The sequence below is a fragment of the Channa argus genome, chromosome 7, assembly GCF_033026475.1.
Source record: "Channa argus isolate prfri chromosome 7, Channa argus male v1.0, whole genome shotgun sequence".
NCBI lineage: Eukaryota > Metazoa > Chordata > Actinopteri > Anabantiformes > Channidae > Channa > Channa argus.
Window position 1 is genome coordinate 26,841,294 of NC_090203.1, and position 12,399 is coordinate 26,853,692.

Here is a 12,399-nt window from a genome sequence, read left to right on the forward strand (position 1 = left end):
CTTCTATCCAAAGAGACTTACAAGTGAGATACAAGGCAGCAAAAATCTAAGTCAAGGAGAAAACATCAAAGCAAAGTCCTATGAGAAAGTTTACATCTAATGACATTCAAGTGCAAAAAGCTTTCTATTCCAGGCAGAGATGTCTGAGAGACAGACAGAAATGCAATGAGAGAGTGGAGTCGTCTGGTGGAAAGGACAGGTGTCATCAGCATAGTAGTGATAGGAAAGGCCATGTGAACAGATGATAGAATCCTGGAATGTAGTATAGACCAATAAAAAGAGGACCAAGAACTGAAACCTGTAGCACACCGGTAGAGAGGCTACATGTCCCCACCAGGATAGCTTCAAGGTTCATCCCGATAGGTAAGACCAAAGCCAGGCTAGAGCTGATCCAGAGATGCCCAAGTCAGAGAGTGTGGACAAGAGGATCTGATGGTTCACAGTGTCAAAGGCTGCAGATAGATAAAGTAGGATTGAGACAGAAGACTGACATGTGGCTTTTGCAGCTCGAACAGATTCCACGAAAGTCAGAAGTGCTGTTTCTGTGGAGTGACCCCTCTTGAAACCCGACTGTTTGACAATGAGGAAATTGTTCTTGGAAAGAAAGTCTGAAGTTGATTGAAGAGTACTTGTTCCATTGTCTTGGCCAGACATGGAAGAAGAGACACAGGTCGGTAATTCTCCATAAGGGAGGGGTCATTAAAAATTATTAAGTGTTCTAAGAAAAGACTTTGCCTGTCTTTTATTCGTCAGCCTCAAAGCACTGAGATGTTTGTCCACAAAGTCCTTTTTTAAGGCAGAAAAGCGGGGTTGTCTGGTGTAGTTGCTGTTTGTTATAATATAAATACTATATGGACAATGATGATGACGTAATAAACTCAGGAGAGAAAGAAAGGAGCTGCCTACCAGAGGAAGTGTGGCTCAATGCAGCATTTGTGACCATTAATTTTCGAATCATTCACCTTGGACTGTTAATTTGATTTTCACCCTTGGAAAATTCACTTGCATTTCCTGCGTATTGTACTTTAGTTTGAACCTTTCTTTGCAAGATATATTTCTACTTTGTCAGAGAAGGATTATTCATGTTCACTCTGAGGTAACTAACTCATCGAGATGTTGGTTTTGTGTCCTCTTATTCTGTCGAATGTCTTCTAAGTTTATATCTGAAACATTGATCTAAACATCTAAAATAACTTTTTTTAAAGTATTATAATTTTTTTCAATGATTATTTTACTAAGGTTTTCTTTCTATACACTCCTTGAGATTTTTTTTTAAATTTCTGATGATTAAAGAAAACGTTGTAAAGATGTTTAAATAAATGTGCTTTAAATATTATATTGACAAAATAATTCTTTGTTATTTTCTTTTTGGCATTTCAAAGTAGGTATTTTTTTAAATTTGATAGTTATTATAAGAAATCATTACCATGAGCCATGTCTTCACATAGATGAATATCATTAATTGAATTGATTATGAATAATAACATATAATTAAAGGTAAATTGAGGAAATTTGTTATTTCAGAAGTGTGTATCAAACTGGTAGCCCTTCGCATTAATTGTTACCCAAAAGGTAGCTCTCAGTTTCAAAAAGGTTGGTGACCCCCAATATGATATTGCCCAAGATTACAAGCTTGGCAAAGGGAACTAGTGTCAAAATGAAGATACCTCTTTTTTTTTTTTACTAAATCCAGTATAACCAAACTACCTTAGCACTGTAGCTGCTCTAACTGGTCTTTGCTCTTGAGCACTTTGAGCTGTATCTAAGAATCATATTTTAGAGATTTGTAAAATCCTAAACTTCAGAGTTACTAAATTCCAATACATTGTACATTCAAATGTGGTGAGGGACTAGTTTCAAAGCAGATCTCTACTGTAAACTGGGGGAGCTGATGAGTTATAGGAGTACAAGCAGATCATCATAGCTTTTAACTATCTCGAATGTCACATGAGAACAGATGGTTGTCTGTGGGTGGAGATGGTAACTCCTGTTTCTATAAATGGTCTCAGGTGTCACATTTGAATTTCCATGGCCTCTGGGTTCTTCTCAGTAGAAGTTGTAAGTGCTCTGGGTCTGATGTTGACAGCTGATGTTAGGGGAGTAATAACTGCAATTGTCCCCCTTGTCAGTGACTAGAGAATGTCAGACAGTATGTGCTGGCTCCATTTACAATATAGACACTTGAATATTTGTGATGACAAGCTCAGATGTAAACTAAAACAAAACTTGATCATTAATATTAACCAGCACTTTATGGAATTTATATTCAGACTTTGTGTGGTAACAGTAACATACTGTGGTAGACACAGTCAGGCATGAGTACAGAGGAGACTCACAATATTGGAAAATCGGAATTGGAAACTTTGCAGGAAGGTTTTGCATACATTTTATTTGTCTTACTGCAGGTCAGAAGAATATTGTGATTGACTGGGATTTGTTGCGGCTGTAATAGCAGGACTCCGCGTCGGTTGGTGGCGGTAGCGCGCTCTCTGCCGTAAACCTCCGAACACGCGTAGAAGTTGTGTAGCTGTTGCACATGTGGTCACACGGAGACTTACGGCTGAAGAGGACGACAAGAATTCCGCTGGTACCGTTAAATTAACGCTTTACATCAGCTACCATGAGGCCAGGTACAGTATTTATGTTACTCTGAGGTTTTAAATCAGTGTTAAACTTTAGACTTAGCAAACGTGGTTTTGCATTTGAAGTTAAAGGCGTTAATGTGTGTTCGGCCTACTCCACCACGGTGCTCTGTTCCACTGTTACATCAAACTGTTATTTATTGGAAGGAGACTGCTGCCCACTGTGTGAACACCTTGATTAAAGTCCACTCAAGGCTCGCTGAAATTCAACCTAACGTTCATTTAGAGAAATTGACCGTTCACCCGCAGCGCCCTGTGAATGTCGGTCCGCACACGTGTTGAGCTTCTGCGCTAAACTTCGCACCATCCGCGATTTGTACGGCCCCAACAGAAAGGACGATTCGTGTATAAAGTAACGTGCTGTTTGAGGGGAAAACGGACATCTCTGAAGTCGAGCTATTGTGCCGTGTGCTGCGGGGCTAAATCGCGACATACAATGTTAAATTACTGTTAGCTTTTGCTAACGTTAGCCCGGGTCAGATCCATGTGCTGCTGACTGTTTACCACGCTCTGCTTCCTGCTTACAAATTCTAGTACGGTACAGTTGGTCTGAAACGTTTCTTTGCAACAGGCTGCAATTGTAAAATAAAGGCTAGAAGAAGTTCTTGCTTATTAAAATAATTTAGCAATGCAATTTATAGTTAATAAGGTAGATGAACCGAGTGTTTCCTTGGTTTATCTCTTCCATCTTTTATATGATGGGTTTTCTACTGCAGTAAGTTAGTGAACTAGAACTAACAGGAACTTGTAAATATAGTCCCTCTGGTTTGTTCTTTCACTGAATATTCCCTCTTCTCTTTTGTTAGTTGCTCATTACATATATTTATGATAATGCAGAGGTTGTCACTCCAGCTCTGTGCTGTTGTTCTCCAGCTACCACTGCATTAACTGAACACACCTCATCCAGATGATCAGCAGTGGGTAATAGCTGGACAGTATTACCTTGTACCTAACCCACCATTTTCAAACGGCACACAGTCACGGCCAAATAAAGTGTATATAAGCCTCTTTAACATTTAAACTCCAGCATGCTACAGGAAACAGTGTTTTGTTTACAGCACATCGAAGCCATGCATTTAAAAAAGATAATTAACGTGCTCATTAACCCTTTAAATCATCCTGACAATTCAGGGTAGAGCAACATGCTCTATCCCCGACCAAACTCACTCATTTATCCAGCCTTTGTACTTGGAGTTTGTGGATAAATTCTGGGTGATCTCTGGATGGTGTTATTTATACATTTGCCTTCCCACATACATCCAAATTTGGGGTAGATTCTAAAGAAGATCAGGATTTCAGTGCATTTTAAAAGTGGAGTTTTTACCTCTACTAATACTGGATAAATGCGTAGTTGTGTCACTTCAGGCTGTTAACAGTTGGTGTTTTAAAATGAAAAAAAATGTGTGGAGGTAAACAGGCCCTAACCGATCAGTGGTGACACTGTGCCCAACAAGCCCCTACTGCATCCCCCTGCTAGCACCTGGGACTTGATTAGGGTAATACATCCTGAAGTGACACTACATATAACTTCCAGAACGTGTCTCCAAAGCAGGGTGAGGGCAGTGGAAAATAAAGCACAATCTGAACCTATAGGGGGAAATTGAGTAACTGAATTTGGACTATACACTCTTCCCCTATAACATTATGTGCCTTATGATAAAGATAAGCATCACTGGCAAGTAGATTGTTCTTCTGCATATTTGAAACATTGTAATGATCAACGTTAGAAGCAGCTGTGCAACGATAAGTAATTTTTACCCATTGTAATTGCATATTGGCTCTGAATTCTTCCAAAACACAAGTGACCGACACCGATGCACACTGAATGCATCAACAGATCCCTGTCACACAATATTGGTTGTTAACTCGCTAGAGCTACAGCTTCTATAGAAACACCAGAAAACAATAATGTGAGACCTGCACACAAAGTGAGAGGTCCAATCTCAGACATTTTCACATCACTGAGGTAACATGGTCTGTGTTTGGTTTTATATGGTGCCCACATAATCTCTTAATGTGTAAATGTGTCTTAAAGGGTTCAGTCCACGGGGAGACCGCGGCGGCCGAGGTGGTTTTGGCGGCCGAGGCAGTTTTGGTGGGCGAGGTGGTTTTGGAGGCAGAGGCGGTTTTGGCGGGCGAGGAGGAGGAAGAGGTGAGGAGAGTATCCAGGGTTGTCCCACATGTTGATGTAGTTTTTCAAATGTGACATTTTCATCAAAAAACATGTGCACAGCATAAACTGAGCTATGTTTTACACTCATGTTTAGTTTATCACTGGCAACTCAGTGCATTTTGACTGAAAGCTGATTCTGATAATACTGCATGTGCAGCTAGTTGGACTAGAAAACAGACATTGTTGAAACAACTGTTAACAATATCCATTTTCAGGTGGAGGATTCAAATCTCCGGAGGGTGGAGGATTTCGAGGCAGAGGAGGTGGCCGGGGCACACCAAGAGGGAGAGGAGGGAGGGGGGGCAGAGGAGGCTTCGGTGGAGGAAAGAAAGTTTTGGTTGAGCCACACAGACATGAAGGTTTGTATTACTTTTCTTTAGTTGACTCCCTTCAGATTCTACCTTCAACTCAAACATCCATGTATGGCTAAAGTAAAACCTCTAGGCAAAGTAATGGTCGCATCCTTTCCATCTGACTTGATTCCCCAACAAGTTTGCCTGATTTCAGTAGTGAAAGGCTCGTGTGTGTTTGTGTGTGCGCGCACCCAGGTGTGTTCATCTGCAGAGGAAAGGAGGATGCGCTGGTGACCAAGAATATGGTGATAGGAGAGTCTGTGTATGGAGAGAAAAGGATCAATGTGGAGGTGAGATTTGAATCCACAACAGCTTAGTTGGTCACAGTAGAAATTGAACATAAATGCATGTATGTGTTTTTCCTTTTTTTTTTTTCTTTTTTTTTTTTTAATAATCACCAGCCTTTACTGCATTACATTAAACTATTCAGTTCTCTAATCAGTGACAATCAGTAATCAATTCTAAGACAATCTTGATGTCTTAGTGTGAGTCTGAAAGAGTGTATGTCGTTTGAGATGTGGCTATGACCAGACTGTGACCAGAGTTCACATTGGCTGTGTTTATTTATTTATTTTTCTTAATTTTCTTTTGTGTGTGCGTGTGTTGGATCAGGAAGGAGAGACTAAGATTGAATACAGAGCTTGGAATCCATTCCGCTCTAAGCTGGCAGCAGCCATATTGGGAGGAATAGACCAGATCCACATCAAGCCTGGAGCAAAGGTCATGTACCTGGGAGCTGCCTCTGGCACCACAGTGTCCCATGTTTCTGACATAGTTGGACCGGTGAGTTCTACACACACACAGGTTTAAATACTCTCATTTAATACAGTCCCCCACAATACAACCTACGAGGGGGGGGGGGGGTAAAATCGGTTTCCTTTTGCTTTTTAGAATAATTGTCATTCCAAAAAGATACAAAGTTTACTTTGTGTTTTGAGATGTCTGCGTCCATGACAAAAATTTTACCACCACCCCACTTTTTCTTGTACAGACACTTGTGTGGCCCATACATTTGTGTCCATATGGACTGTCCACAGCCCTAGTGCACCAAGTGTGCATGTGCCACTAAAGTAAACCAACTGCTTGTTTTATATATTAAAGGCATGTGTTTATTTCAATTTCCCTGATGTGGACAAAAAAATATATTGTGGTGTTTAGAAGCTAAATGTACATTATGCATGTCTGCTATTCACGTAGCTTATTGTCAAAGCCATGTGAGGTGTCAAAACGGCTTTTATAAAAACTGTGTTCCTTTGTTAATTGTGGCACAAGGGTTTAGTTAGGCTTAGTTTTTGACTAAAATGTAATTTTCAGTTACTTGATTTGTGTCAGCCAGCTTTGCTGTGTACAGTTACCGTAGTTACAGGTCTCTCCTGTCATAAGGTTAGTGTACCTACGGAAGCCTAAGGTGCCCCCCAAAAAAACATCTTCTAAAACCTAAGGGGTTGTTTGAGAACAGCCTCCTACAACCTGAGGTTTTCTGAAAATCTCAACAGCCTTGCATTTTCACTCTGAAACAGCTTTTCCGCATCTGATACAGTCCTGGGAAGACGGTTATGTTCTGTAGCTTAATGAAACCTTTTAGAATAGGTTAGGGTTAGCATAGTTTAGCGAATCACTATGCATCTTTTGGTTCATGGGACTTACACGATGGCATCATCTAAAACATGCACATGTTAGACTAGACTTTAAATTAGACCTCCAACTACACCGCACCCGGTCCTACAGCGATAAACACACAAATGCTGCATCCCACCTAAACAGGTGAAAAACACTGAGGCACGTTGCTCCGTGTTATAATCTGTCCTTTCACTCAGCCTCTTTACCCTGCTTGTCCTGTCTGCAGCTTTTTATCATGTGGGAAAAGCAGAGTAGAATCCTGGTTACATTAGTGGGCTGGATGAAACTGGAACAAACTGACATTGCAATATTATTTATTGTGATGTTTACCAGATGAGTTGAATAGCTTTATTTGGAAAGAGTTAATCATTCTTGAGTGATTTTGTTAGTGCTGGAAATGTTCTTATGTCTCCTATTTCCTTTGTTTATTCATAAGTATAAAACACCACCGATTTAAAAAAAAAAAAAAAAAAAAAAAAAAAAAACTGGCATTATTAAAATGTGCAGCATGGATACAGGTTTGGAGCTGTAAAGTTACTTAACAAACTAAACAAATTAAACTATAAAGCAAAAAGATTGCAAACTAATTTGGTAAAGCCCTGTGTAACATTACTATGGGTTCATAAATGTTTACTTTTATTGTGGTTTTCTCTGATATGTCTTTTTTTAAATGATGCGCATCTGTCTCCTCATTTCACTCTCCACTCAATCACAGTAGCCCCTGTTGTGTCTGGTAGCATTAGCAAGCAGTAACTTTGAGGGCATTTGTTTTAATTCCCACCACAGCACAGGGTGGTGGTGAATTAATAGTTGCTTTGTGTAAATCAGGATACTGTGGTCTAAAAGTGGGAATGCAATGTTTACAGAATGTTCCTTGAAGACGGTTAAAGGCAGGCAGACAGACTAATCCTGTAGATTAGTTGTGGAATATCAGAACCATGCAAGTTTTCCATTTGTATCAACCAGCAAAATGCAACATGCAATGTGTACATGCAACAATGTCAGCGCCTGCACACATTGCGATGATAATGTGGAAACATACATTGTGGAGAGACTGTGAAAGTATAGATGAGGAACCAGCCCAGCCCTGCTTGATAATGCTCATGTGAAACACTGGCACATAGTTTATCACATAAATCTTTGACTTTATCCCTAAAATGACACAAAAGAGCGCTTCTTCTCGTTGTTGCGTCCAGAGTTGCCATCATGGTTTGCAGTGAGCATATGTGAAATGTGCCTGCGTCTTCAGCGTCTTCAGTGGTCAGATGAATAGGAGCATATGGGTTAGTGATGGGAGGTCCGGCTCTTTTCAAAGATTCAGCTCTTTTGGCCCGGCTCCCTTAAAAGAACAAGCTCTTACGGCTCCAAAATGGCTCCCAGGTGGCTCTTAATTAATATCTCTTGAGCCTTATATTTTAGCCTAATTTAGCAATTATGAATGGCTCGGTGTTGGTAAGCAATTTTTTGTTCAGTGTTTACGTAAAATCCTCATTTTTGTTTTTTATATACAGTTACTATTTACCATTTTAATCTACTGCTGCACTTAACGATTACTTTTTTGTTGATTAATCTATAAATTATTTTCAAATTAAGCTTATTTTTTAATTAATATATAACAACTTAATTATGCGACGTTGTGACTGAGCAAAGTTCCACGTGAGGTTTCTTTCAGTTTCTCGTGCCCCACACATGACCCCTAGAGGACAGATCTATTTGGGTAAGACAACAAAAATGGAACAGCGACTGGAGGCCGTAAACTGCTGCAGCACTCAGTCATGGCGTCAACATAAACTCCGCCCACTGGCTAAACAACAGAACTCCGAGTCTCAGCGACCGCTCCTCTTGGCTCGCTACAATAATTTCACATATAATAACATAACAGTTAATTTACTTAAAAGTAAAAATGTATTTTTTTAATCATTTATGTTTCTGTATAATAATGCAAAGTATGCACTGCAGGCCAATATTCCTTCCAGAAAAATAGGCCAGTCTTAACTAGTAATATGATGACTTTCCACCATATAGTTGAAGCAAGAGCTTGTTCCATTCAAGTTAAAGGATTGTGGTGCAATTTACTTAAGAATATACATGAAATCTGTCACTATCACTGATCCCTGTCCTCCTCGGTCTGCTGCTGATGGGGACTCTCTGCTGACAGCTATAGAGTCCTGCCTGGTTTGGGACTGTGACTGTCTCGGCGTCCACCCGAGACTGTGGCACATTTGCTTGAACAGTTACTGGATTAACTGCAGAAAATACAGCTTTTTCCAACTTCCATCTTTAGGTCAATGTAAGCTAACGTGTTCGTAGCAGTTAGCAATTAGCCAACAAGCTTTTTGTGGTGAACACGTAACGATAGTTGGGGGAACTGCAGGCACAGCTGAAATCATCACTTTTCTCCATGTTTATGACTGTTTAACGAGTTTTTTTATTATTTACTCTCTATAGATTGTTAAATTACGTTTAAGTGTTTTTACGTGGTACCGGAATGAGCACCAATGTTGTTCGGTTGATTACGTCCACGTGTTGTCCCACTCCTATTTCAATTAAACCTTAGAATGAACAACTGAACACATAAACAGAAAATAAATCAAAAAAGTAAACGCCAAAGTATTAACATTATGATATATCTGGCCCCCCTTTCTTCTTTAACATAATTGTATGATCCTACTCTGTCCTTGCATGTGGTGACCGCATGTTGTGCCCATCAAACTAAAGTCAGTCTGTGCGGATTCTCAGCAGAGCTGAGCAGGAGCAGCTGAAGATTCGGCTCTTTTTTTCTCATTCACTACAAAGTGTTGGCTCTTAGAGTTTGCTCGTTTCTGAACGACATATCACTAATCCCTGCATGCTTTTTGCAAGGATTGCATGCAAGTATGAATTCCGTTTGAAGGTAACCTGAAGCTAAGCTTCACTTTAGTGTAATGATGCCGTTAAATATTTGATTCTGAGATTTGTTACAAACAAATAATTTAATCCATTTGTGTTGCGTTACAGGAAGGGTTGGTCTATGCTGTGGAGTTTTCCCATCGGTCAGGTCGTGATCTTCTTAATGTGGCAAAGAAACGCACCAACATCATTCCAATCATCGAAGATGCTCGGCACCCACACAAATATCGCATGCTGGTTGGTAAGTATTTCATCTTTTGTTTCTTTTTTTTTTTTAGTAAGTATTTGGTTAATAATGTAGCAAATCCTAAACATAGTTAATTCATAGTTTTTTGTTGATGTGTTGTGAAAAAGTCAGTCAATTGTCATAGTTTTGTAATACACCAACACTAGTTGTGAGCATGGTAGCAGCTGTTCTGTCTGCTTCAGATTATTCTGTCCAGACAGTTAAACTCTTTCTCTTGTTAGGTATGGTGGATGTGATATTTGCTGACGTTGCCCAACCTGACCAGACAAGAATCGTTGCTCTGAATGCGCACAACTTCCTGAAGAATGGAGGACACTTTGTTATCTCCATCAAGGTACAGTTATTTACATTTAGTCATTCAGTATTTGCCCATTATATTAAAGACGAGTCAGTAGTTGGCAGTATTGTGACTCATTTTGATAGTGAGCAAAGCTACTTTGTATAAAACAATTTAGGAGAGGTGAATGTGTATTGGAAGTTGTGTGTTGGGTTGGTGCAGCAACAAAGAGTTTGGGATAAATTCATACCCTGACAAAGTTTTGTAGAGTAATCAGATGTTGCAGATACTACGTAAAGGTGCAGAATGCTCCTCTCTGTGTACTACTTGTAATTAAACTGCACATGATGCTGCATTTAGCTCCATGTAACCATTTTTTTTCATTGTCGGTTGCGTAGACCCTAAAGTTGTTTATTTATTTAATTTTTATTTTTTTAATTTAGGCTAACTGTATAGATTCAACAGCAGCTCCAGAGGCAGTGTTTGCCTCAGAAGTTAAGAAGATGAGTGCTGAGAACATGAAACCACAGGAACAGCTCACACTGGAACCCTACGAAAGGGACCATGCTGTGGTAGTGGGCATCTACAGGTACCCTGAACACCTATTTCACTTTAGAAAATCACAGATGTCTTGGTGAAAAAGGGGTGTGTGTGTGTGTGTGTGTGATTTTTTATTTTTATTTTTTTTATAGGTAAACAATTGGCTCAAGATAATTTACTATACACTGTATCTAGTTTACAAATTTATATACAATATTCAAATATAGACAATAAAGCTCTGGAGCTCTGGTTACAAGGTCAGGCTCTCCTTCACAAAACAGTATATAAATAATCAATAAGAATTTCAGCTGTGGTTATACTATCTGGGCTTTGGACACAACTTGTATAATTTATTCCAGTGTTGTACTGGTCAGACTTGTTTATAAATTTAGTTTAATTAAGAGACTGGAGCAGTCAGCCTTTCAGCGTCTTGGAACAAACCAGCAGTTATCCAGATGATCTAATCCTACACACTTTTTAGGATGTGAGCACAACTTGAATGCTGTTCAGTATCCCTCATTGTAAACTGTGGTGGCAGTTTATATAAAACAGTTTGGGTAATGATTGTACATTTTTTCTTTTTCTCTTCCAGATAAGTTTGTATAGCCTTAGGGTTTCTACTACAGGTGTAGTGTATGTAGGTAGCCTGGTTATGTAGGATTAGGTAAAACCCCAAGTGAGTAATGGTAGTAAAGAGGCAGTGAATTGCACATAAGGAATTTTAAACAAGTTAACCTCTGGGACCATATGCATGCGATACTGAAACCAGGCTCCATAACTGGGCTTTTGCAGTTTACTCTCCTAATATTCTCAGTTTAGTCTTTGTGACACGTCATCACAAACATCCAGACCCTGTCACCACTGCTCCAATCACGTGTGTGTGTGTGTATAGGTATAGATATCTATATCCAGATAGATATATCTATCTATATAGATACCAATACTTCCCATGTAACCTTTTTATCTTTCTCTCCTCAGACCTCCACCTAAATCGAAGAAATGAGATGTGGAAGAAAACTCCTAGAGATGGATTATCAGTTTCTACAAAGCTTCTTTGAATTGTACCATCTGTGTTGTCTGTTGCCCTCTTCTCCTCTTGCCTGTTGGTAGAATTTCTGTGCAGTGTGAAAGTATGACATATGCACAGGGTACCATTTGGCTGTGTTGGCAGACCTACTATAATGCTTACCTTGTAGGTAAAGAACTGTTAATTCAAAGGCTGTCTCATATTAGCATAGTAAACAGACCCTGTGTGTGTGTTTTAAGTGTACAGACAAATATAGATGGTGCCTTTTTCACTTATTTGATACTAGTATAACTTTTGTGTTGGCTGAGTATAAAGCTGAATTGTTGTATATATTTTACAACTTAGGCTTCCCCCCAAACTGGCAACTTTGTTTTAATAAAATGTTTAATTCTTGTTTGGGATTTGTGATGTTTGTCTATTTAATGAGAGGGAATTTAACTGTGTGTTGGCATTTTTCTGTAAGAAATAATTGTCATTCTTACAGATCAAGTATATTGTTTGAAAGGAAAAGGTGAATGAAAACATTTACAGAAGTTCCAATAGATCCAGTGATGGTGATGATCAAATACTAGGACCATCATAAAGAACATGTTCATCTTTCATGAAGGCCATCTTTATTTTACTGGTTTCA

General features: G+C 39.2%; 1 protein-coding gene across 1 annotated transcript; it reads left to right on the plus strand.

Annotated features, from left to right (window-relative positions):
• Positions 1–2,499: 2,499 nt before the first annotated feature.
• Positions 2,500–12,161, plus strand: fbl (fibrillarin). The gene is made up of 9 exons (XM_067510218.1): positions 2,500–2,630; positions 4,678–4,794; positions 5,031–5,174; positions 5,364–5,458; positions 5,781–5,951; positions 9,786–9,918; positions 10,146–10,258; positions 10,645–10,790; positions 11,720–12,161. The coding sequence occupies exons 1-9, from the start codon at positions 2,621–2,623 to the stop codon at positions 11,742–11,744; spliced, it is 954 nt and encodes a 317-aa protein (XP_067366319.1). The 5' UTR covers positions 2,500–2,620; the 3' UTR covers positions 11,745–12,161.
• Positions 12,162–12,399: the final 238 nt, after the last annotated feature.